Source organism: Telopea speciosissima, chromosome 2 (assembly GCF_018873765.1).
Source record: "Telopea speciosissima isolate NSW1024214 ecotype Mountain lineage chromosome 2, Tspe_v1, whole genome shotgun sequence".
Lineage (NCBI taxonomy): Eukaryota > Viridiplantae > Streptophyta > Magnoliopsida > Proteales > Proteaceae > Telopea > Telopea speciosissima.
The window spans coordinates 824,437-850,936 of NC_057917.1; the positions used below are offsets into that span (position 1 = coordinate 824,437).

Here is a 26,500-nt window from a genome sequence, read left to right on the forward strand (position 1 = left end):
GGGTAATTAACTACCCACTTAGATAAAGACTGAACCACAACATTAATAGGCCCAGGGACATGAATAAAAACACATAAATCAAAACATGTCCGAAGAATCAACTCTGCCAACGGACTGGAAGCCGGATCAGAAAGACATTGGATTATTAAAACCTGACAATCCGAATGAATGGCAACGCGGCTCAACCCAACCTTCACTGCTGACTAATTGCCAAGCTTAACACTTTTTTTTGGCTTTTTTGATAGGTACCAAGCTTAACACTTGAGGGCAAGAGCCTCACCAACCTAACATTTCTCTCTCCTCATTAACCATGTAGGACCTTAGGGGTGTCAACTGTTAATTGGTCGGGCTCGGTCGGATTCGGTCCGGTCTAACCAAGCCTCACGATGCTTAAAGCCTGCATCGTGATCGCCCATTTAAGTCTTTGGGCCAGGCCTGGTCGGGCTAGGTCAGGTTTCGGGCTACAATCGGGCTAGTGTAATCGGACCTTAAGTCCTTAATCGAGCCTTAACCTAGCTATGGGCATGTTTAACACTAAACAGGCCTTAACCGGGCTCTAAAGGTGCAGCCACAGAATGGTTTGGATCCTTCTTCCCTTTCCAACAAGATTAGCACCAGCACCAAAAAAACCCATCTTCTAGTGCTTCCTTCCTCTCGTTCCTTCACATCAATACAAAAAATTAAAAAAAAAACAAAGTTGCGGGGTTGGGGAAGCATCTTTGTACAAGACATTAACAAAACAAGTAGATGGAATAATTCAGGTCCAGAAGTGGAAATCAATAGGAGTTCAATCAAGTTTTACACATCTATTGCTTCTCTACATAATAGAAAAAAGAGAATTGAAGAAGATCATTAAAAGGGAAAAGACATTTAAGATTTAAGACACCGCATATTGTATATGATATAAATTGAAGCTAAAAAAAATATCATAAAAATATACCCAATCAATCAGGCCCAGCCCAATAGAAAATGTCATAAAAATATACCGAATACATAAGACCCAGCCCAATGGAAAGTTAATGTCATAAACAGATTTGGGCCAATAAATCAAACAGGGCCCAAGCCCATAGCACAGTTTACAATTTAAAGGGTCAGGCTAGGTTAGGCCTACAATCGATCAGTCCGGTCAAGCGCCAGACGGGTTAGAAACCTACACCAGGACCGCCTGGTTAGTAAACGTGTCAGGCAGGGTCGGTCTTTAGTCGGGCGGTTCTGCTGGGCCAGGCCTGGAATTGACACTCCTAATGTAGGTTGCCCCTGTGGACTTTTGAGGGGGTGTATGTGGATTTATTAGAACCTTAGGAGGGCATGAGGAATATTGGGTGCATTATAGCGGGTAACGTGTATATAACCCAAAAAATTCTAAATATAGAGCAGTGATAAGAACTTTTTTTTCGTAAAAAGAACCATAGGGAGGTCAGGAGTATTTTAAGAAGTTGAGGAGAGAAATTTGAATTTGTGAACATTAGCGGGCCAAAATGTAATAATACTAAACTATTCAACAGCATTCCTCTCGCTCTGATACCCTTTCGACTTTCCGACACTCCAACGGAAGAAAGGAAACCCAGACGATAATTTTGCTTCTCTTCTGCCTCAGCTGTTCTAATCGTTTCTTTCGCTTCTTCTCCCCCTCTCGCAATGATTTAGCTTTGTCTCGTCGAACCTTGAATATCAGAATTTATCAGATAAAATGGCAGAAAATCCATCGTCCTCCCCAATGTCTATTCAGACGGCGAATGTGGTTGGTTCGATCGCTCAGAATCCATCAAACCCTAACCTTCATTCGCCGGCGAACGTTTCTCCTTCCCCTTCACTGGAAATATCACAAATTTCATCCCCTCAGCTTCCGCTAACCCAAACTGCTTCTACTGCTGCAGCCGGTGGTGTTCAATCTCCATTAACCCCATCACAGCAGCAGATTATGAGCCCCACGGTTGGATTGGATTACCAGCAGAAACAACCACATCAACAACTTCAACAAGCACAGCAGCAATTGCAGCAACAACAGCAGAATTTAGTTTCTCCTTCGAATTTCCAAATTCAGCAGAGTATGCACAGGTCAACGTCGATGTCACGGATGAATCAGATCCAACAACAGCAGCAACTTGGTACAGCCGCTGGTGGGATGCGATCACAAGCGGGAATTTATGGGCAGATGAATTTTGGTGGTTCCCACCTTCAACAACAGCAACAACAGCAGCAGATGGGTAGTGGCAGTTTGTCGCGGTCGGCATTGATTGGGCAGGGCTCGCAAGTTAGTGGTCACCTGCCCATGCTGTCAGGACAAGCTGCGGCGGCAGCTGCCCAGTTCAATTTGCAGCCCCAGTTACTCGCTCAGGTATGTGAGCTGAACTTCTGAAGTTGGGTCGAGTTATTTTGTTTGATTAATTAGTTAATTATATGTTTAGGATTTGGTGGTTGTGGCTCTACTTTCATGTCTGTATGCCCATGTACTGATGTACGTGAGCTTATCGTTAATTATTATGATTTTATGCTTCCGTTTTTTGATTAATTTAATATCGCCTCCAGATTCCAGATTCGATTTCTGGTCGTTACCTTCTTATTCGTGCCTTCTTGACAATAGATACCAACTCAACTCAACTGACTGAACCTTGCCCAAATAAGTGGGGTCAGCCACATCAATTCCACTCTATTCAAGGCAATATTGGCTTTTTAACTCAAAAGCACCATCACTCTTTTTCGCAGATTTGACTTGCCAAATGACCTTCAATTTTCATCAAGATCATTTTCACTGGTGCATTCATTGCTCTTTGCTTTACATGGGTGAACCATTCCAATAGACTTATATTTCACTTACTGGTTGTACTTGAAACGCATTTTTTTGTTCACAGTCATATTTACACTCCTATGCATGTTCTGTTTCATTACCCTAGCATTCAACTCCATGAAGCACTTCTGATCTCTTGAAAATGCATACCTGTTTTAAGAAAAATTATGGAATTCACCTAAAAAAAAAAATTTTCTGGATGCAGACGAGGCAGAAGACAGGTTTAGTCCAAGGATCCCAATTTCTTCCTGGTAATAATCCAGGTCAGACGTTGCAAGGAATGCAGGCAATGGGAATGATTGGGTCACTTGGTCTGAGTGCACAGCTAAGAGCAAATGGGGCCCTTCCATATGCTCAACAACGGATGAATCAAGGCCAAATGAAGCCTCAACAATTGTCTCAACAAACTTCGCTTACCTCTCCTCAGGTATAAGTCCCACTTTCAATTGATTTTCTTTGTTTCCAATCGTGTTCTTACGAAAGTATTTGCAGTTTTAGTTTTATATATCCTTAATGTATTCATCTTTCTTGGCGGCAAAAATTTGTAGTTACTTTTTCCCAATGGAATGACTAATTCTATTGTTTCACTTGTGTCTATTTCAATGTCAAGCCATTTTTGAACAAGTGTTTCTGGTTGACCTGCTTCTGAAATCCTGCAATTCTATTATCATTTATTGCAGACGAAAACTTCTAGCATTATGTTTAACCAAGATAGCTGATAATTATATCCTTCCACCTCCCTACCAAGGTTTTAGGACTCGATTTTGCCCATGGTTTTGACCAGCCACGAAACCTAGTTCTGCCGAGATTTCGGCAACTTATTGTATTTTTGCCCGTCAAGACTCGGTTGTGGGTTTCGGTGGCCATATGGCCAAGATAGGTCTTGAAACTTGACATCCACCCTTTTTTAGGCCTTCTAAACACAATGGAAACATTTGTTTTTACAAATTCAAACCCAAAATGGTACTTTGACTTCGGACCCTAGGTTGGTAGTCTACGATGTAGGTGAGCTCTACCCTATGCTATTGCACACAATATTTAGTACTAGTAGAACACATACTTAAAGTAGAGGTGTAAAACAACTTAATTAAGCATTAGGAATTAAAAAACATGAAATCATAAACCACTTAATGCATTAGGCATCATATTCATAATCATACATGGTTTGTTAACAATAGTTAGTAAATTAGCTAGTACTGAAACGAGTGCCAGGCTGGATCATCAAAACGACCATATTGTTGTTGTTGTGGTCAAATCAAGCTTTGCTTTGATTGAATAACAAACACTGGCTATGGCATATTATGCTGGAGGTAACGCTCGAAGTTGTCCACCACAGCCCTATAAATGGAATCATTAGCATACTGGAGGTACCCTAACCTAGGGTATATATCTCTGAAACATAAGGAACTAGATCAAGAGCCACCGCTACTAGATGGTGCCCGTGGAGCCGGAACTAGCACCGACATATATGGTTGGGGGCCCGAGAACCCAAAGATGCTTTCCACAAAACCTGACCCCATAGTTGTCTCCATACTCATACCTCCAATAGTGTCAGTCAAGCTCCTGATCATGTCAGCCATGCAATCTTGGTACTCCCTAGCTGATGGTGTGAATCAGTGACGTGAGTCTCTCCTGTAGGTAAGTCCACCTTTGTCCTCATCTTGTGTGGCATGAGTGTATTGAGTCTCTCTTGGGAAGCGCACTAGCTCAAGCATAGGCTCAGGCTTAAGCTCAGGCTACAGCTCTGCAAGAAAGGAAATTCTTATGAATGGTTATTCGAATGATGAGCAAGTATCTACGCATTCGCTCATAGAAAAGGGGGCCAACCCCATTGCGTATTGGTACTTATCGGGTATAGAATAGATCTGCTTCTCTTTGTTCCTACGTGTTCCATTATTACCAACGGAATAGAATAAATACCTCTCGCGCATACCCACATCACCATCATCAGTACCATCACCATCACCACGATCACCATCACCACCATAATCATCACCCACAGGTAGTACTGGAACCTAACAAGTGACAACTCAGGGTTCTCCTCATCAACCCCACCAGTCTGAGACTCGAAAGGTCTGGGTGTCTGTGAATGCACATGGCCCTCGCGAGACGAAATATATTCGTCCATGTCAGTACCCATTTGAGTAGCTATCTTGGGGTGGGGCCTACCCCCAACCTAATCCATAACTGGCTCACCTCGATCCCTCACCCACTGTTATAAGGGATCAGAGTCAATCTGGAAAATGTTGGCATGCTCAATTGGCACGTTTTCACCCTCCATACCTCAGCGTATGTGCTGCATCCTTAATCTCATTTTGTAATGCACAAATCGTTTGTGACCCAGTCGGTTCCCCCTCTTGTTGTGGATGAGTGAGAATGTACTCCAGTTGCGCTTGCATCCTGAGGCGGAACAAGTTTGAGAGAGCACCTTGATTTCTATCCTTCTTATGTGAGGTACATCCTTTCCATGAAGGACCCACCATTCACCTGCATTAGATTTTTAGAATATTAGGATTATTTATAGGTACGAATTAAATGGTGACAAGATGACAAATAATGCAATGGACCTACTAGGGTCTGTGGTTTGTCTACCATCCACTGCAGCTACACGATCAAAACTTTTGGTTGCATCCCTAAAGTTACTTTATCTATGCTTATTTCAAACATGCCTTGGATTAGCACACAATATGGTGTTGACCTAGAAGGCTGGCATGCCAAGATTGAAGGTTGGTAGAGAATAGAGATAGGGGCAAATGGTGATGGAAGGTTGATAGCTGAATGTTGAAGATAGTAGATAACTTCGACAAGCTAGAGTCCACTAGTTGTCCCGCTGTAGGAGTCTCACCTAAGCCCACTTGAGTCACACAAGTAAATACTCAGTTAGTATGCTATAAAATCGATGGCTATCTTTGAGAGCGGCCAAGATTTGTATTATATAGAGGTGAAAAACTTGAGTGCAACAAAATAACATTAAAGAGACTCTTAGAATTCCAAAACCCCTTTGGAATTCCCAAACATAGATAACAATTCTTAGACATAGAAAACTATCCTCAAGACATTGAAGGAAACTGTTCCCAAGAGTTTGAAACTACAATCAAAATATTGAAAACTGATAATGGAAAAGGTACTTAATGCTGCATTGGAATATGAAGAGGCACAAAAGAATCTGCCAGAATTTTGATTGCTCTAGGAGTCCATAATTTGGGAGGTGAAGGGACGGGCTAGGCTGGAATTTAAAGGGCCTATCAGGTCACATTGGACCAGCAAGGGGCCGGCTGACCCTTGGTCTTCTTTGATGGCAATGCTCATGCATCACAATATAGTAAATTACTATAAATAAGTAACTACCAAGTACCAACTCTCACCTCATTGTTGCATTTTGACCGGTTAGACCCTTGGTCTTCTTTGATGGCAATGCTCATGCATCACAATATAGTAAATTACTATAAATAAGTAACTACCAAGTACCAACTCTCACCTCATTGTTGCATTTTGACCGGTTAGATGCTCTAGTGACCAACTTTGCCACCACTGACCCCACTGGTTCTAGCAGATTATCATCCAGCCCAAGGTTATGCTTGAACATCAATTTGGATTGAGATAGTATGCTGAAAATTCCATATCTAACTGGTCAATGTTTATGAATATGTAAAATTGTAAATCAAATGTAAATTAAATATCTTAGACTAAACATATAATACTTACCAGCTTTATGTAGTGGATGGGACAAGTACTTCTCCTATCAGTCCTAAATGATTTTAATATAGCCCTTCCCACCTCTAGGTATTGCTACTCTCACTCTTTCTTTCATTAGTTCCATGGCAGCATACACGTGTGGCAAGGTCGGCTTCCTCTCTATGTCTATCATCTTCAGGACCCTTACCATTGGATCCAATATAAGAAGGACCCTCTTCAAATCATGCTAGAATTGGTCAGTAGAGATGGTAGCCAGTGCTGCCCTGCCCCCTGGTGAACCTGACTCTCTCCAACCAAACCACTCCTCACTAGCAAACATAGATCTTAGGCCAACCATCTTCGCCTGAAAGCGTTGCAATGCAATGTAGTTGGTGGCAATCGATTAATGCCAGGCCTCACCAAATCCCCTCCACATTTCTCCCTCAATAATTGTAAAGCAAATCTATGGTTAATATAGAAATGTGGTCACTTGTCTTGCTCGCTCAACCACACTTGCTACCAAGGATTTCTCACCCATGTCTTTAAGCATGAGGTCAATGCAATGGACTGCACATGGTGTCCAAAAAAGATGCATCATCTTGCTTTTCCTATTAATCAATTTCTCTCATGCTTTCTTAAAATTACTCCTGTTATCTGTCACTATTTGGACAACGTTTTGTGGCCCTACATCTTCCACAATTTCTTTCTATATATATATATATATATATATATATACGGTCTAGCCATCACAATAGACCACAAAGTTGATGATGGACTGTCTAGTGGGTCCAGTCCAACCATCACACATAATAGTAACTCCGTAGTTCTCCCATCTCGGCCTTAATAATGAGTTGATGTACTTTTCAAGCTCCTACTTTTGCTTGGAGAAATTCACATTCATCAATTTCCATGGAGTGGGCCCCTTCACTCCTGGGCTCGCCTGCCCAGCAATGTCAATCAGGCTAGCAATGTCAATCATAGCTTGGTAGTATGTCCCCTAAGCAGCATTAGCTGGGATGCTATGATAGAAGAACTTGGACATTGCATCACTAAGTTTCGCTTTCCAACCACCCCATACTTGTTTTATAGTTCTTTGTCTGGTGTCCTGCTGTGCCTGTATATAAGGGGATCCTGTAAAAGAACCTCAATGGGATCATCATCATGGACTGGTGGGGGTGCGAATGAGGATGAGGGTGTGGCTCCCCTCACACTCTGGGTTTCCTGAAAGGCAAATCCCCCGTCTCCACTTCTTCCTCATCTCCCCTGCTGGTCGTGCATCTATCCAGCTGGTGTAGAACCAAAGCCACCTGCTCCTCTGAACATCTCGGCAGCCCTAACCCTTTCCATCTCAGCTGTCATCCGGCTCTCAGCTACATCTTTCTGGTATTGTCTCCATTCTGCCTGTGTCTCAAATCCTCATGCTTGGCCAAATGTACTCATCACCTTGTGGGTCTCTCTAAGACTGCTTCATCAAACTCTTTGTCTGCCCTTTGTTTTTCTGCCTTCTTTAGTCTTCCGCCCTTCAAGTGTTTGGACATGCTTTATTGCACCTCATAAGGAACTTGTGGGCATTTGGCCACATCTTTGTACCACCCAGCCAAATGCTGCTTTAATCTGGTAGCCCTCCAGAATTTAGTATCTTCCTGCAGTAGTTACATCTTGACTTTTTTTTGTCATTTCCTATTGGCTCTCCATGCAGCCATGCTATATCTCCACCTCTACTGTCAGCCATTGTGCAGCAGTTTTAAACCTTGTCACACTGTTACATCATCAAATGCATGCATTATTAGCTATTCAACATCATTTTAAAGTCCTAAATTAATCATATAGCTATTTCCTATTTCTCCCCTTACCTTTTGTATTTTTTTCATAAATAATCATACCATAAATAATACAAAATTATAATGGATGAAACAAGAATCATCATGTTCCCTATTAAAATACATGGACAATGCTTTCATTAATTTTAAATAATTTTCAAAACAAAACAGATATTTTTCACTATTTTTTGGATTTTCTGTATTTTTTAAAATATTTTTTAAATTTCAGAAATTAAAATAAATAATTTACTAGGTGAGAAAAAAAAAACCCACACCATGAGGTCATAGATCAGCCAATAGTATCCAACATATATAATAATGGGTTCCAAACAATGAGTAGATCCCTTATTTTTTTTCAAATTTTATTTCAAGAAAACCATTATATCTTACAGAAAAATAAATAAATAATTTAAAAAGAGAAAAATAAATCTACCTCCATCAAACTATAGATCAGTGTAAGATACATCACATATAAAAACCATGTAGACAACAAACAAGTATTCATGGTGAATCTATGCAAAAAGTAGTTTTTAAGAATAGTTTTTACCTAACACTGTTTTTGAGAAGAAATGCACTCCATTGTTCTTGAAGCTTTAATCAACAATCTCCAACCTTCAATCTTAAATCTCCAGCAGTTTATGTGAAATTTCCCAGCAAAAATAGTGAAAAGCACAAGTTTGGAGGGGGTTTTCAGACCAAAGAGGTGAGATATGTCGAGTTCTGGATCAAAATTAGGTATATATACTTAAGTCATTGGGCCTGGTTCTACCGAAATGAACTGAGATCGAAATCTTGCCGAGACAGCGAGATTTCGGTCAAGATATTGTATCTTTTATATATTGCCATGCATCTCAACTCGGTCGGCCATGTAACCGAGACAAAAGCAAGATCTTGCCGAGATCTTGTACCATGCTCCCCACTTTCGTCTTGATATCTTAAAATTGCCATAAACTTAGGCATGGTTCCTATGGTAGTTGAACATTTGTTGGCAAGTTCAAGCTAAGTGTTCAGTGCACAGGTCATTTCATGTACTTTGCTATTTAACATCCCTTGTTTAGTTAGCCACACAGAGGGATAATATGTTGAGGCCAGATCATTCAGTCTAACAGGCGATTCTCTGGAGTTGTCATAACCATGGTACAAAATTTCGCGATATATCGCCGAAATTTCGGTAATTTCGACACTACCGAGACGGGATGGGCTTCCGAAATGAAAAAGTTCAAATTTCGTAGAAATTTCGGTATATTTCGTAGAAATACTGTGTATTGAGCAGTAAATTTCGGTAAATTTCGGTAAATTTCGTAGAAATACTTTGTGTATTGAGTATTGAACTATTGACTATTATGAAGTTTATGAGTTATGACTTATGCACTTATGACTTTATGAGTTTAAACTAAAGGCTACATTTGACTTTATTTTTGTTTCATTACTTTGTTTAAATTTCTTATTATGTCTTTTAGTACTTAAACAATATGTATTTAACCATTTTATACATCAAGGTCCGACCGTATACAGTCAATCAAGGGTGCAAACCCAAAACACCACTTTGAGTTCATTTTTTTTGCAATATGAAGGTTTAAATGTGTTTATTTAGCTTAAATAAGGGTGTACATGAAGTATCAGGCCTTAATATGGCCAAAAACCCATTGAGATGGAGTGCCGAAATATGGCAGAAAAAATACCATATTTCGGCGAAATTTGGGTATATTTCGGATATCTCGGTAGGCCCGAGATACCGATATATCGCAAGATATTGAACTATGGTCATAACTAAATTGTGTCATCCTATATTAGGCCATTGCCACCTCAAATGACTTTCTCGTAGCCATTTTAGATATTTAGGATTAATCATTAGTATGGAAGGTGATATAGAGGATGATGTCTCACAGAGGATTAAAAGTGGGTGGATGAAGTGGAGAGGGGTATCCGGTGTGTTATGTGATCGACGGATCCCTTTAATGCTTTGAGGAAAGTTTTACAAGACAGTCATATGACCGGCTGTGTATGGAAGGTGATATAGAGGATGATGTCTCGCAGAGGATATAGTAGGGTGGATGAAGTGGAGAGGGGCATCCAGAGTGTTATGTGATCGACGGATCCCTTTAAAGTTTTAAGGAAAGTTTTACAAGACAGTCATAAGATCGGCTATGATGTATGGCGCGGAGTGTTGGGCAGTTAAGAAGCATCATAAGGTAAGCTAAGTGTAGCGGAGATGAGGATGTTGAGATGGATGAGTGGCAAAACTGGGAAGGATAAAGTAAGGAATGACCATATTAGATCTGGTTTGGGAGTAGCACCGATTTAAGATAAGATACAAGAAAGTCATCTGAGGTGGCATGGCCATGTTCAACGAAGGCCTTCGGATGCTCCAGTTCGAAGGAGTGACTTGATTCAGATTGAAGGAACTAAAAGAGCTAGGGCAGGCCTAAAATAACCCTAGGAGAAGTGAGGAAAGACATGCATAGTTTAGGTCTTCTCTCTAGTATGACGTTGAATAGAGCCGATTGGAGGGCAAAGATCCATGTAGCCGACCCCAGTTAGTTTGTATAAGACTATTTTGTAGGTGTTTTTGTTTTTTTTTTTGATAGGTCTATTTTGTAGTTCTTGTTGCGTTCCTTTTCTTTTCCTTTTTTTTTTTTTGGATAATTTATCTTCGTAAAGATCCGTATAGCTGACCCTATTTACTTGGGATAAGGCTGAGTTGTTGTTTTTGTTGTTTGTGGGGGCAAGGTTATGTGTTTGGTTGCTTTTGTGCTGTGGGCCTGAAATATTTGACATGATGAGAGGATGATGTGAAAAACAAAGGATTTGTTCTACCACGTAGGATGCCATGTATAAGCCTAGGAAATTCTTCCAAAGGAGGCTTCCTAAGATTCTTTATAGGACGAGTAAAAAAAGGAAGAAGGTTTTGCAGGTGCTATACTTCTGATTTATGGCACCGAGGTATCTGACCACCTTAGACTGCCTTGAGGGGTGATTTAAACGAGATACGGAGATAATATATTTTTTTCTGTATCTTTCTAAAGAGGGGTTCTTGTACATTTCTATTGTTTTGCTGTCTTTGCTGAGGACAATGCTTCTGTATATGATGTACTTACACGTAAGAGACTAGGGATTATTTTGTAAATTTTGCAATATATATATATATATTTTTTATATTAGGGAAGTTGGATATGCATAGGGGATTTGGTAGTTGTTCAGTTTCCTAATTGCTACACTTTCTATTTTCAGATTAGGAGTCTTTGTTTCATTTATTTATCTATATAAGAATGTATCCATCGATATTTGGGGATTGGAGTATTTTTTAAATAAAAGGTTGTTATGGTTGCTGGTTGCTCTCGTTGGAGACCATTGTGCTGTTCCGTCTAATACGTCGCTCTCTGGTATGCTTCTACTCCTCCCAATCTTAAGTCTGGTTTTCTTCCTTTATTTTTTGGTTCATTCTATTTCCTGTTTACTTCTCCTCTCATTCCTTCTAAATATTCTTGTTGTTTCTCACTGCGGTTAGACCCTCTTCTAACGTTAATTTCGAGCTAGTATGAGAGGATCTGATCTCTCTCTGGTCCTATTGTTTCCACCTCAGAGTCAGGTAATGGAGTCACTGCTTTAGGGTGATCTTCTTTACAAATACCCAGTCTGATAACCTCACAGTACAGCAAGTCCCAAATTGAAACCCAGGCATGGCTTGCTGTTTTACCGCCAGGCTTAGTAACAGACATGATAATATTTTACTACAGCATCTTTTGGGCCTGTTATTGTTCATTCTTAAGAGGTCCATGAGTTGGAAACCATGTACGGAAATTTCACTTCGATCAGGGTTAATTTGAGAGAGCCCTCTCATCTGCTTCGATTTAGGTTTACCGCTTAGATATTGTTCTTGAATCCAAGGTTGGGGATGACCAATTTAGATGCCAGTAATGAACCAATCAAGACCATGGTTCGTAATCTTGGATCGGACCAATATCGGCCGTGACTGATCCTGACATGTGGCCTGTCCTGCTCTGTTTAAGTGGGTCGCTCCATGAATCGGGAAAATCTGGTCGGATCTCCCAATCTGATCCAATACGCGTGACTGGTTCAAAACAGTGTTTTAAAACCCAGATTTTCCATGTTCTTTGTCCGTGTACTCTTGCCAGGCTCGATTTGGCAATTTGGGAGGATAATATTCGCTAGAAAATGGGGGTTTCTTACCCTTTTTGAGTGGGGAATCCATCTAAGGCAAGATCTTTGGGAGAGATTGGCTCATTTTAGAGATTAAGAGGCATCTTAAACCGCCTCTCCTTCCCAACCGAGTTCAAGGTTTTTCCATCTTTGTTTTTGATCCCCCCCCCCCCTTCCCCCATTTTGGGAGGATAATATCCACGAAAAGTGGGGTTTGCTTACCATTTTTAAGTGGGTAATCCATCTAAGGCATGATCTTTGGGAGAGATTGGCTCATTTTAGAGATCAAGAGTCATCTTCAGCCGCCTCTTCTTCCCAACTGAGTTCAAGGTTTTTCCCATCTTTGTTTTTGATTTTTTTCCCATTTATATACATGAATCAGGTTACAATGGGTGTAGATTTTTTCCATCTAAGGCAAGATCTTTGGAATTTTTGGAAATTTTTTTTTTCTTTCAATTCTTTATTATTATTTTGACCAATACTGAACGATACAGGAACCGATCCAGCTTTAATGGGGTTTTTGTTACTTTAGACCGATTTCGATCAAGGCAGCACTTCATATGAATAAAGAATTTTATTAGATATAGAAAAGGAGTAGAATCACACACCCAAGTGACAAAGGAAGTGCTGCCTTGATCAAGGTTATTCAAGGATAAGAAAAGGTTTCCAGTTTGAACATGCTATAATGGATGCTTAGAACTATGATATACTCTCAGTTTATCACTCTCTACCTAGCCAACTCGTCTGCCATTTCTATTTGATGATATGGATTCATGAAATAGCTTGGTGGGTACTCCTGCAAAAGTGCAAAATAGGTCATACTATGGCTATGAGAGTACATACCAATAGATATTTGCCCTTTTTGGAAAAGGGTCTACCTGCCAATATCTCATCACGGAAGTAATGACCAAACTCCGAAGGAAAAGCTTAGTCCAGAATAAACAGCATGAGAAAATGATGCCATTCTTGTGGCAAAGTGACAATAGTGGAACAAATAGTCACTGGATTCCTCAAAGGCCAAACACTGAACCAATTTGATGTAGTTCGTAGCCAAAAAGAAGAGAAATATCTGTTGGATATTTCTGGTTTCCTTGAACCAGGATCGTTGGGGATCTAAATAGGATGTTATCCTCTTTTATTATTATTTTATTTCCTTATTCAGTTCTATTGGTTTATTTATTTGAGTCCAGTTGTTCTGGCTTCTTAGTTTGAGAATAGTTTGTTTTAGTAGTTCCTAATTTGTGAGGAGTCTTTTCTTTATATATGTAAGCAATCCAACCTAATGGGCAGAGTTGAATATTGAAAAGTTTAGATTGGTCACTCAGGGAGTGAGTGGTTTTGTATGTGTAATGTCCTCGGAGTGACTGGTTGCTGTGGTCCTCTCTCCTTTGATCCCTCATGATCAGGTGAGCGGTGAGCCTCCCTCCTCCTCCCTTCTTTTCCTTTTCTATTCTTCATTCTACTATTTTCTGTTGCCGCTACCCTGTTCTGGGAGATAGTTACAGCCCATATACAATCAACCAAACTCTTTCAAATCCTCTTCTTTGGACTCAGATTCTGGGTTCGTGCGACTCTTATCTGCAAAATCCCAGCTTGAAAGCTTGCTGGAGTAAAGAGTTCCAATTCAAAATCCATCTCTGGTTCCTTACCTTCCGCTAGACTGGAATTGCAGAAATTTTATTTCATCTTCTGATCTCTGTTTTTTGGGTGCTTATTGTGTGAATCCATAGGTCTTCCAGTTTGCGATCTCCCCCTAAGATTCTAAATCAATCCTCCTGTGGATTGAATTCTCTCACTCGAAAAGAGTTTGGGTACCGCTGGTTTCCTGTGTTAACATGAGGAAAAAGACCTCTTCTTATTTATTATTAAGGGCAGAACTTTTATTTCCATAAAAGCCCCTTGTGTCTATGGTGTTCTTATATCCTATTCCCACTCCAATGTAAATCCCAGAAAAGCCCTCTTCAAATCTAAGTTAATGTTTACCTCAAGCGTCTTTTATTACTTCCCATATGTTCCTAACCATGCTGAGAAATACAGAACTCCCATTACCTTTAGCCATTTAGCACTTGGGTGGGTCCATTGTGACCCGTAATCAGTTTTTTGACCCCCGGGTTGCATCGCAATTCTTCTACGTTGTTATTAATCACCATTGTTAACCTTTTCTTGGTCAACTTCCGTGCAAAGATCCTTATGTTATTGTGGGACATGTATTTCCCAAATTGGAGAGCCAATCTCCAAGTTGGGATGTTCGACTGGCTGAGGGATGCTCAGAACTAGGCCCCAGAACCTATTTTACGACTGTGATGCAAATTTTCTCAATGAAATGCATTGGGGCATGTAATAAATGATCTTAGAATGGCTGCTATGTCGCTAAAACAAACCCTGGTTATAGCTTGGATCAGTTCTTGCAGCAGGGTTTCTGCTGTAGTAACAAGCTACCTCCAATAAACTTCTTTCATTTATTTTTTACAAACAAGACATAGTCAATAATACAAATTCATTAATAATCTTGACCTCAGATTTCTTGGTTGCATTTACTTCAGTATCACCCCCCTTAAGATTAGGTAGCCTATATTATTTCTTTGTTGAAATGTAGTCAATGCAACTCAACCTAACTAAGCCTTATCATAAGGTGGCTACGTGAATCCTGTTTGGCCATTCCATTATGTATTTAATTCATATATTGTCAAATAGTATCAAATAATATACTATGTCAGTTTTTCTGGGTTTACCTTTCTGATTTTCCTTTTGTTTTTAGAAGCTACAGGCTCAAAGCCTTCCAAGGACATCATCACTTGCATCCTTGAACCCACAATTATCTGGTTTAGGTCAAAATGGGCAAACGGCTGTGATGCAAAATACCTTATTGCAGCAGCAGTGGTTGAAGCAAATGCAACCATCAGTTTCTGCTCCAGGCTCTCCTTCATACCATCTACAGCAACAACAGCAACATCAGAGGCAGCAAGCTTTCTTGCAACAACAACTTGCTTCATCGCCTCAAATGATCCAGAAATCCATGGCCTTGAACCCACAACAAATATCTCAACTAATTCAGCAGCCACCACAGCTGGGTACACAGCAGCAGCTGCAGCAGCTTCAGCAGCAACAGCAACAGCAGCAGCAGCAGCAGCAGCAACAACAACAGCAACAACAACAGCAACAACAACAACAACAACAACAGCAACAATCACAACAACAGAAACCGCAACAACTACAACAACCTTTGCAACAGCAGCAGCAGTCTCCAAGGATGTCGGGACCCGCTGTCCAGAAATCTTTGAGTTTGACTGGATCACAGCCTGACACTCCTGCATCTGGTACAACTACACCAGGGGGGAGTTCAAGCCATGGAACAGAAACGAGCAATCAACTTCTTGGAAAGAGAAAAATACAGGATCTGGTCTCACAGGTCTTTCCTGCGTTCTCACTCTATACTATAATCCATGGTTGCAGATTCTGCACCCGATTCCCAGTTCTGTTCCTCATTTATGATTTGTTTGGAGACCTAAAATTATGTCTAACTTACCATTAGTAAAATTGTAAATGAGAGGTGATCTACCAACGGCACAAAGGTACATGTTGCCCATCATTTCATGGGTTTTCCCCAAGGAGATCACAAAAGGTTTGTGGAACAGCCATTTATTATGTATTTGACATGTACTTTTGTGCTGTTTCATGGGGAGGCTTTACGGCATGTCGTAAAAGTTCCCCTGCTTCCCATTAAAATACAAAGATACTTTTAGTTTCATTTACTAGGGTTTTAATTTTCTGTTAAGCTATGTACAAACTAAACATTTTGTTATGGCTTTATGCCATTTTGATGTTCCTTTTGTGAAATGTCAACTCCTTTATTTAATTTATTTGATTTATCATGATGGTCTTTGACTACACTGTAGGTGAATTTACAGGGGAAGTTGGATCCTGAAGTCGAAGACCTTCTTCTAGAGATAGCTGATGACTTCATTGATTCGGTGATGCTCATAAATCATAATGTGCTTTTCCCTTATGAGGCTGGATAAGAGTAATTTGCACATATGCTTATGTCTGTATAAATGCACATAAATGTCTGGAAACACATATATGCATCTACATATTATACATGAATGTAACTGCGTAGGTAATTAAGCTCTAGAGGGGAGATTGAGAAAGACTTAGAAACAAAACTTATATCAGAATGCAGAACTATGCTGTAAAGACTGGCTATTTAAGCTATTTGTTTAACCAATCTTTGGAAAAAGTTAGAGTGATGCAGGAAGATCTTAACATGGTTTTGATTGACTTAAATTAGTCGGATATCTTGAAACATCATTCAGAGGGGTTTCCAAAAGAAAAAAGATGTTGTAAGTAATTAGGGAGAGGAGGAAGGATTTTCACATGGTCTTCATTGATTTAGAGAAAGCATTTAATAGATTAACTAGAGAATTATTTGGTGGGTCTAGAGAAGAAAAATGTTGCAAGTATATTGATAATTGATGTAATAAAGGATATGTACTATGGAGTGTTACTAATGTTTGAACCATTGGAGGGCAAACAACTGAATTCCCAATCATAGTAGGATAACCTCAAGGACCAGTTCTTTGCTTTAATAATGCATGAATGCAGATTCGAGATGAAGTTCCATGGAAAATGGTGTTTGCTGATGATGTAATTTTGGTTGCAGAAATAAAAGAATGGGTGAATGGTGAATTGAAATCATGGAGGAACGCTTTAGAATCGAGAGATTTTAAAATAGGTAGCATTAAAATAGAATATGTGGAGTGTATCTTTAGTAAAAATTGGGGCAAAATTGAAGTAATTAAGATAGATAGTTGGGAGATACCTTAAATTATACTTTCTGCTACTGAGGCTTGGGCATAAATCAAGGAGAAGTAGAAGAAGATGTAATTTATAGAATTAGAGTAGGGTGGTTGAAGTGGATAGGTGCTTCTGGAGTGTAATATGATAGGCTTATCCCACTAAAACTCAAAGAAAAATTGTTTAGGAGAGGTATAAGCCCATAAATGATGTATCGAGCTGAATGTTGGGCAATAAAGAAACCACTCATAGATGAGTGGAAAAGCTAGAAAAGAGTAAATAAGCAATAAAAAATTCGAGATGATCTAGGACTGGCTTTGATAGAAGATAGTTGGAGAGATATTTGATGTTGTATGAGCATTTGCAAAGGATTTGAGTGCACTAGTAAGGAGGGGTGATATGAGGCAAATTAGAGGAGCTAGACGACCAAGGGGTAAACCAAACATTACTTGTGATAAGTGGTGAGAAAGGATATGAATAGCTTTTGGTCGACCACAAACATGGCTTAAACGGGGTGGAATGGTGAACGTGAAACAGGACCCATGTAGACAAAGCCCCATTTAGTTTGGAATAGGCTTAATTGAGTTGGGCTGTAGGTATTTTGGTGTAATTAAAGATTTCATGATGAAACTATGGGAGAAGGTTATTGAAGCCCGTTTGAGAAGAGAGATTCATATCTCGGTGAACCAATTTGGCTTTATGGCAGGTAGATCCACGACAGAAGCTATCTACTGATTGAGGAGGCTCATGGAAAGATATAGAGAAAGCAAGAAAGATCTCCATATGGTCTTTATTGACTTGGAAAAAGCTTATGACCGAGTCCCTTGAGATTTAATCCTGCGTGTCCTACTGAGGAGAGGAGCTTTTAGCAAATATGTGGATGTTATTAAAAGATATTTATGAAGGCGTGGTGACTACTGTGAGATTTGTGGGAGGTCAGGGAAGGCAATTCCCAATTATGATTGGGTTAAACTAGGGATCAGCCTTAAGCCCATATCTATTTGCGCTTATCATGGACGATCTAACGAAGAACATTCAAGATGAGATCCCGTGGTGTATGCTCTTCACTGATGATATTGTTTTGGTGGATGAGACAAAAGAAGGGATTAACTCTAAGTTAGAGCTTTGGAGGTCAACCTTGGAAACAAGAGGTTTTAAGATTAGTAGAACAAAGATGGAGTATATGATGTGTAATTTTAGTCACATTGTGATGGATATTGATATGGTGCGAATTGAGGATGGAGAGATACCACAAAGTGACTATTTTAGATATCTGGGGTCAATCATAAGTAAAGAAGGTGGCATAGAGGATGATGTTTCACAGAGAATTAAAGTGGGATGGATGAAATGGAGAGGTGCGTCTGAAGTGTTGTGTGACTGACGTATTCCTTTAAAGCTTAAAGGAAAGTTCTATAGAATTGTTGTACGACCGGCTATGATGTATGGGGCAGAATGCTTGGCAGTTAAGAAGTGTCACATTGATAAGCTTTGTGTAGCAGAGATGAGAATGTTAAGATGGATGTGTGGAAAACAAGGAAGGATAAAGTACGAAATGAACGTATTAGAGTGGACGTGGGAGTTGCCCTAATCAGTGACAAGCTCCGAGAGAGTCGTTTAAGGTGGTATGGTCATATTCATCGGAGGCCTAGGGATGCCCCAGTAAGGAGGAGTGATATGATCCCGATTGGAGGAGCTAAAAGAGCTAGGGGTAGGCCTAAACTGACCATAGGAGAAGTGGTGAGGAAGGACATGCATAGCCTAGGTCTAGTACCAAGTATGACTTCGGATAGGGCCTATTGGAGAGCAAGGATCCATGTAGCAGACCCCATTTAGCTGAGTTTCTCCTGCCGTGCTGGGTTGGGCTTCTTCCCTCTTACTATCTTTCATTTGTCATTTGCCATTTTTCATTTTCCATTTCTCTTCTCTTTCCCCATTCTTTTTTGCTAGAACTCAGTTTTCCTTTGTTGTGTTTGAATCCATGTATCCGACCCCATTAAGTTGGGATAAGGCTGAGTTTGTTGTTGTTGTTGTATCTGTTGTTAATATTAAACCCATTCAGGGAGAGGTGAGTAAGTTATCCTGTCACAGTTATTTAAATTAGGGATCAGCATTGAGTCGACATCTTTAAATCAGTTATGGATTAGCTCACTACACATATACAGGATCAAGTTTTATGGTGAATTGATGAAACTAGACAGGGTAAATGCCAAGTTTAAGTTTTGAAGGGATGCTTTAGCATAAAAAAGGTTTGAAAAAAGTTACTAACAAGGAATGATTGGATTTTAGTAAAAACAGCAACTGAAATGGAGTGGTTAAATTGATGATTAAGAGATACCTAGATTGATCATTTTTCATTTTCTTGGCTCAATCATAAGGAACAAGGGATATAATGGAGAAGATGTTTGTATAATTAAAAGTGAGGTGTACAAAGTAGGTAGGAGCTTTTGAAGTGTTGTGTGACTGAGGCATCTTATTAAGATCTGATGTGCTGTATACTGCTTGAGTTTAGGCAACAAAATAATGATATATACGTGAGATGAGTAAAATTGAGATGGATCAGTGGCAGTACAACGAAGGATAGAATTAGAAATGAAAAGACTAGAAGGGATAGGATTACAGTTAAGGGAATAGAGGAGTTGCGCCATAGGTGAAAAAATTGTGAAGGCCTACTAAGATGGTTAGGACAAGTGCAAAGAAGATCCACAATGCACTAATAATGAGTGATGATGTAAATTGAATGTGGTAAAAGGACAAGGGAAAGGCAAAAACAACCTGATTTGAGTGGTGAGAGAGGGAATAAGTGCCTGTGATTTGGTAGCTGCTATGGCTTGAAATTGATTGGAATGGCAAAACAAGATTCGTCTGGCCGGCCCTAATTGGTCGGGATGAGACTTAGTAGAGTTGAGATAGTACGCTTGCCGATGCATAAAATGTAAAAAATGAAAAGGGTTTTCAATGATGAAAGTTGATGTTTGCAAATTGGATCAACATAACAAAGTCAGTGTGATGCAGATACATCACCAAAAGAGGCTTATTTTGATGGGAATAAGTCTAGGTGACCAGTTTTGTTTCCAATCGATCTCTTTACTGTGAGATCCAGCACAGAGTTTGGATCTGGTTCTGTTCTACTGCCAGATCTGAGTTGCAGGGTTTTTCCTTTGATCTTTGACCTCTATTTGGACCAAGGTTTAAAATCTTGATTCGTTTCGGTGTTTCGGTCTGACTGAAATATCCGAAATACTCGTAATTTTGGATATTTCGACTGAAATTTGGTAATTTTCCTGTAGGGTTTTGGTTGGTCATTTCGGTGGGTTTAGGCCAAATTAAGGCCTGAAACTTCATGGAAACCCCATTTTAGGCTATATAAACACATGTAAATGTTCAAATTGCAAAAAGTGAACTTAGTTAATTATACATACACATTGTTTAAGACTTTAAGTAGTAGAGGACATAATAATTAATAAGTAATTTTAACAAGTAAATTTTGTGCCTAACTTCAAGTCAATGACTCATAAGTCATAATATTAAGTACATAATGTGGATGACATCAATATATTCTCCTAATACAATTCAACTAGTCAAGTGACTCAAGTGTCTACTAATAATAATCATTGATTCACTGCACTATCCAAGATTGATCCTACTCATAGTCCGATGGAGCCGACGTGCATTGTCCTCTGACTGTAGGACATATGAATGCCACGTCATATTCTGGGAGAAGAAACGAGTATAGTCCTCCACAGTTTCCATGTAAATTGCATCATCGACATGTTGAAGGTAACCTATCCTAGGATATGGGTCACCAAGGTGTGAAGAACTACCCACTGATCCACTGTGATATGATGGCTCTAGGAGCATGTACGGGTACGGCTGGTGGGTTGGGTAGGAGAAGATGTCATCTACACAAGACGATCCACTACGTCTTTGTGAGTGGGAGTCGTACTCAAAATTGGGAATTGATGCGGCGAAGAATTGAAGAAGAAAGCAAAAAAGCATGAAAAACCAGCTTCAAATGACGAAATGGCACTTCCAAAGAGCTCTTGGTCAAAATTTCGACCGAGACTGATGGGATATGTCCTTTTTATGCTTGGGGTTTGTAACATGTGGCCAAAATATCGGCGAGATGTTACAAACAGTCGAAATTTCGACATCTTGCCAAAATTTCGACCAAAACATTGTATTTTTTCAATTCGAAGTGCCATCTCGCTTCGGCTCGACCGAAATACTTGAAATTTCCGAGATTTCGACTGAAACGAAACGAGATTTTGAACTATGATTTGGACTGTGCTTGGTTGGAATCAGCAGGTCCTTGAGTTGTTGGTCTCCTCGGAAGTTTCAGGTCAATCGAAGAACCCACGAGAGAGTTCTCTCACTTGAAACTGAACTTGTCCTTCGCCTTAGCAGTTTCTACTGTGAGGAAGAGGAAGAGTTCTCATCTTCTTATTTATTATTAAAGGCACAACTTCTGTTATTTCCACAACGGCCCTCATGTCAATAGGTTTTTTATTTGTTTTCCCACTTCAACTTATTTCTCAGAAAAGCCCTTTTCCTAAAATTTAATTTATTGTTTTGCCCCAGACTCCTTTAACCCTTTCAAAAGGGTCCTAATTGGCTCAGAATTTATGGATTTGCCATCACTCAACCGTTAATTTGGGATATATATCATTCTTGTGGGCACATAGCAACCATCACATATTCACATTGTTTTAGCTGGTTGAACAGAATTATTATCAGTTATGAGAAAAAACTAAAAACACATGGTTACTTTAGCCTCTAATTGTGTTGAATTTTGACGTTGATTTTCTTCATGGGACCCCTGAAATTGTGAATTGATCCTCGTGCATATCAGCCAGATGGGCTGTTATGCATTCATATAGTCTTACAAATTTGGTATCTTGAATTTCTTCATTGTAATAATATTTGCTGGTTTTCTGCCTTTGTTTCCAAAGAATTCTAACACAAACTTATCTCAGGATGGCCTGACAGAAGTGATCTTCTTGCAGGTTACAACATTTGCGTGCAATCTGGCGAAACATAGGAAATCTTCGACCCTAGAATCCAAGGATGTATTGCTGCATTTGGGTCTGTCCTCTACACACACATGCTCCCACTCAAACACACCCCTATTGGAGTATGCACATGCATAATACATACGTACTTGTAAAATAATTCCTACATGCGCAGTGGAGGATGATGTTTCCTCACTTGTGTCTGTCCTGTATACACTGCCCCACACACGCAGGCACACACTCACACACAAATAATAAATAAATAAAGTGTGCACGTGCACCCCTTTTATCCACTCACTCGTGTTCCCATATTTATTTATTCACACATATATGCATCCATACTTGGGAAAATATTTCCTTAACTGCAGTGGACAAAAATGACTAATTTTCAAATTTGCTGCCATATAGGCAGAGTTAGGAGATCTTTAAGGAATGGCTTCCTTGGATGCCTGTGTCAGAACCCAGCTGTATCAATATCAGGAAGATTCTAGTGAATGCTGGTGAAATGACATAGAAAACAGAGAAAAATGCAATCACAAGCAAGCAAGGCATATGTGGTTCAACTATTAGCCTACATCCCAATCTCTCAGAGGCTCTGTCTGTCTCCTATTTATTATGAAACTAACTGAATTACCATGGTCTCTCTGTTTCTCTACTCACTCCCAAAAATGCGAACCCTAAGATTCCTTGCACTCATAATTCACTCTCAAGCTGTGAAGTGTCAACCCCCCCTCTCTTTGAAAGTCGAAAATGTGAAAGAGAAAAACCTAATCTCGATCCATAATTATGCCTCTTAATATGCAAGTATCCCATTTTTGTTCCAAGTGGAAGTAAGATTAAAAAAGAACCCTAACTCAAGCCTTTGGATCCAATCCAAATACGATGGCGCTTGTGACATATCAACTTCAACATTAACCATTTGAAGGCATGTGATTGTTGGATAGTTAGAGGCATCTGATTTCTGACAGTGGTGATCCCCCAGATGTGATTGTGATCCACTTTAGGAGTTTAAGCTGGAGGGGTATCTTGTGTCTAGCAGGCTTAAGGAGAGTCTACTTTTCCTAGCCCTCATGTGTTAGGATTATGAAATATATCTAATGGAAATGGTTGCAGTTTTTATTCTACCTGCATGGTGATGTTCTAAGGTGTGGATTTTCATTCCAAGAATATAATTCAGAAAATTATTGTGCAGAAAAGAATTGGCGTTTGAAGATTCCAGGATTTACAAGTGAGGAGCAGAAATGCCAAAGGAAATCTGTAAGAAGTTTCCCTTTGTGTCCTTCGAACTTTGAAGTGGGATATGATTATTCAAGTAATGATTAGATTATATATGTAGAGCTGTGTTCTGAGAATATTCTTCTGGCATTTCCTGTTTTCTGGATATTGTCTTCCTTGGAGAATCTAGCAAATCTAATTAGAAGCACCATGTGTTTCAAATGTTCATGCAGTTGCCAGGGGATCTCCACAAGAAGCGCCTTGAGATGGTGACTTTAATTTTTTTTTTTTTGCTTTTAAGTAAATTGTTTTGCTCATTCTATACCTTATTCAACTACTGCTAGAAAATCGCTAATGTGAGTGATTTGACCAGATCCGATCATTAATGGAATCCTCACACCCTGAAATGAATGCAAGTAATGCTAAAGAACTGAACAGACCGGGTGTCAGCAACCCAGTTGGTGTTAACCACCCAATTAGATCGCCTCCCGGTTCAGACCATTTGGTTTCACAATCCATCAGTCCTTCAATGCTGCAGCAAGTTCCGCGATATTAATGTGCCATTTGATTGAGCTTCACTTTGTGGATCTATTGGTAAGCATCCTTACTGTGCACACTTATAATTACTTGCTCGTTTCCTTGGTTCTATAGACCACAGCTAGTACTATTAGATGGGATAAACAGTCTTTAAATAATTTTATCAATCCATGTGATGCTGTTAACAATGGATAGAATATTTGGACTAGTTGTACTACTTTAGCATAAGAATTCTTCTACTTTTGAACTGAGAAGAACAACCAATGAGTTTTCATAGCCATACTAGCTGTTACATTTTCTTTGTAGAGAGAAAAAGAAGAATACCGAGTGTTAAATTGTCCATAAAGATTTTCTATTATAGATCTTCTAGGTGGTTCCATTGTCAGTACCCATCCCACAGAGACCACCTGCTTCAGATGACTTGATATCTCATTTACACACAGCATTTCACATTTGTGTACCTTGATAATAAACTTGAAACAAATTTGCACTGCCAGGTTTATATTGTAGTCAAAGAGGAACTCCCAGCATCTCTTTTTTTTTTGGGGGGGGGGGGGGGTTTCCCTCTATATGTTGTTCCATGTATTTGGTGCATAACCGTGCTTTGATCACCCTTAGACCAATTATTGACTCTGTTTAAATGATCCCAACAATCTGGTTTATAGATCCTTCCCTCCTCCCTACCCGATATATATATATATATATATATATATATATATATATGACTGCTTTCTCATTTCTGTATTAATGTTTTTGTTTCTTGATTCAAGTTCTTGCTTGGTCCTGACTTCAATTGGCTTTGGTTTTGCCCTTGCACAGGTTGGATTGATGAAAATTCCAGCTTCTATTATTGATGAGACTTTTAGATACCAACTTTCCATGAGAGATGCATGCGTGCTTGATGGTCCTCAATACATTTTCTTTTTACCCTTACTCTTAAGTTATGCCATATTTATCAGACTATGGTATTCATTTGTCATTGTGATCCTTTATCTTTTGCTTGCTCTACTGGTTCGGGAGGAGCACTTATGCAGCCTCTCTGTAAAGAAAAGGGTCTGTTTCTGCAAAAGCTGATTGATAGGAAATTAGGAATAGGGTATGTAAAAGGAAGCATAAAATTGTTGTTGTGAGTTCTGTTTTATATTTATGGAAAGAAAAGGGGCTTTTAACTGGTAGAAGTGTGGTTGGTTTGTTTTATCATCAAGGCCTTACTAAATGTTAGATTTTTCAAGTGCTCCTGTATTAAATGATATATTATGATATAAATATAAACATGTCATACATTTTCATTTTCCCGAAGAGGTTTGCTATTAAAGTTTCATATCATCCCTACAAGGCAGAAGCTAGATTAGTTTCCAGGCGTATCTGCAACTCTGGTTTGTTTGATACTTGCATTTTGCAGGTATTATCATTTAATGGAAGGAAAGATGTAAGATCATTAGCTGAGAAAGAGAGAGAGAGAGAGAGAGAGAGAGATTGATTATGGTGCATTGTGTGATGCTTCAGCAGCACTCCACCACTTCAGGAGGTGTCATTGTCCGGTGGAACCCATCGCCGTCCCTTTATGGTCCCAGCGAGCCTTGCGTTAGATGGCCATTGCTTTTATTCTCTTACCTTTTTACTTGGATGGGAACTGGAGGAAGAGAAGGGCTACTGCAACCAAGGCTAAAGTGTTCTACACGCTAGCCTATAACCATGGCAATGATACTTCTCTCTCTCTCTCTCTCTCTCTCACATATAAGGAACACACTCTTTTACCTATATTTTCTCTCCCCTCCCTAATCTTGTGGGCCCCATTGAAGAAACTAATTGTCATGTGCTAATTGGCTTGACATGAGAGAGTACCTCATGTCAGCATGGGAACCTTTGCCCTACTATTATTATTAAGGAGAATGTTGGGTCACGTCCACTCATAATAGGGGTTGGAATGATCATCATGCCCCCATGTATGGCGGAAATTCCACTTCCTTTTGTGCCACCGCATGCTCTCATTGGTTGGCGCACGTGGCGTGGCCCCTGCATCTCTCCCAAAAATCAGTTTTGTAAGAAGGTTCTTTGAGCAAGCGGCTAAGAGAATTGCACCAATGAGCTGTGACAACACGGTATTATGCATTCGAGGTCCTTTCAAATGAGGAGGAAAGAGATACACAAAGAGGTGCTAGTGTACCTTGCCCTAGCCGCTCAGAGAATATTTTCCTTGTTATTATCGAGGGCACGATCAAGTACATCTGCAGCCACTGAGGTGCATCCTTTTTATGACTTCATTTGGGGCACAGCGGTCAAATTTGCTTTGACGACATTGTGTTTGGGATTTTGGGATCAAAATTGATAGAATCTGATACCAATTCTAGCGATTTGAATCGATCTTTTGTACTGAATTAGGTTCAAGTTGATTCACATTAAACCAACTCTACTTGAATTAGATAGAGTATTAATTCAATGGACATATTGTCCTCATCATCATCCATGTTACATTCTCATATGTCATTACAGAGGGAATT

At 39.6% G+C, this 26,500-nt stretch overlaps 1 protein-coding gene across 2 annotated transcripts; it reads left to right on the plus strand.

Moving 5' to 3' along the window:
* The first annotated feature begins 1,558 nt into the window (after positions 1–1,558).
* LOC122652227 (transcription initiation factor TFIID subunit 12b-like) lies at positions 1,559–25,084 on the plus strand. Of its 2 annotated transcripts, none has more exons than XM_043845911.1 (9): positions 1,559–2,338; positions 2,994–3,215; positions 15,203–15,853; positions 16,341–16,415; positions 22,242–22,320; positions 23,440–23,504; positions 23,696–23,731; positions 23,836–24,056; positions 24,819–25,084. In XM_043845911.1, the coding sequence occupies exons 1-8, from the start codon at positions 1,691–1,693 to the stop codon at positions 24,016–24,018; spliced, it is 1,959 nt and encodes a 652-aa protein (XP_043701846.1). In that variant the 5' UTR covers positions 1,559–1,690; the 3' UTR covers positions 24,019–24,056; positions 24,819–25,084. The 2 variants fall into 2 exon arrangements, with proteins under 2 accessions (XP_043701846.1, XP_043701847.1); XM_043845912.1 differs by having other exon boundaries at positions 1,559–2,331; positions 2,987–3,215.
* Positions 25,085–26,500: the final 1,416 nt, after the last annotated feature.

Excerpts from the sequence above, each read along its gene's own strand:
- LOC122652227 (XM_043845911.1), top strand. The coding sequence starts at position 1,691 with ATGGCAGAAAATCCATCGTCCTCCCCAATGTCTATTCAGACGGCGAAT. Across the intron at positions 3,216-15,202 it reads CTTCGCTTACCTCTCCTCAG|AAGCTACAGGCTCAAAGCCT; the intron begins GTATAAGTCCCA and ends TTTTGTTTTTAG. Across the intron at positions 15,854-16,340 it reads TACAGGATCTGGTCTCACAG|GTGAATTTACAGGGGAAGTT; the intron begins GTCTTTCCTGCG and ends ACTACACTGTAG.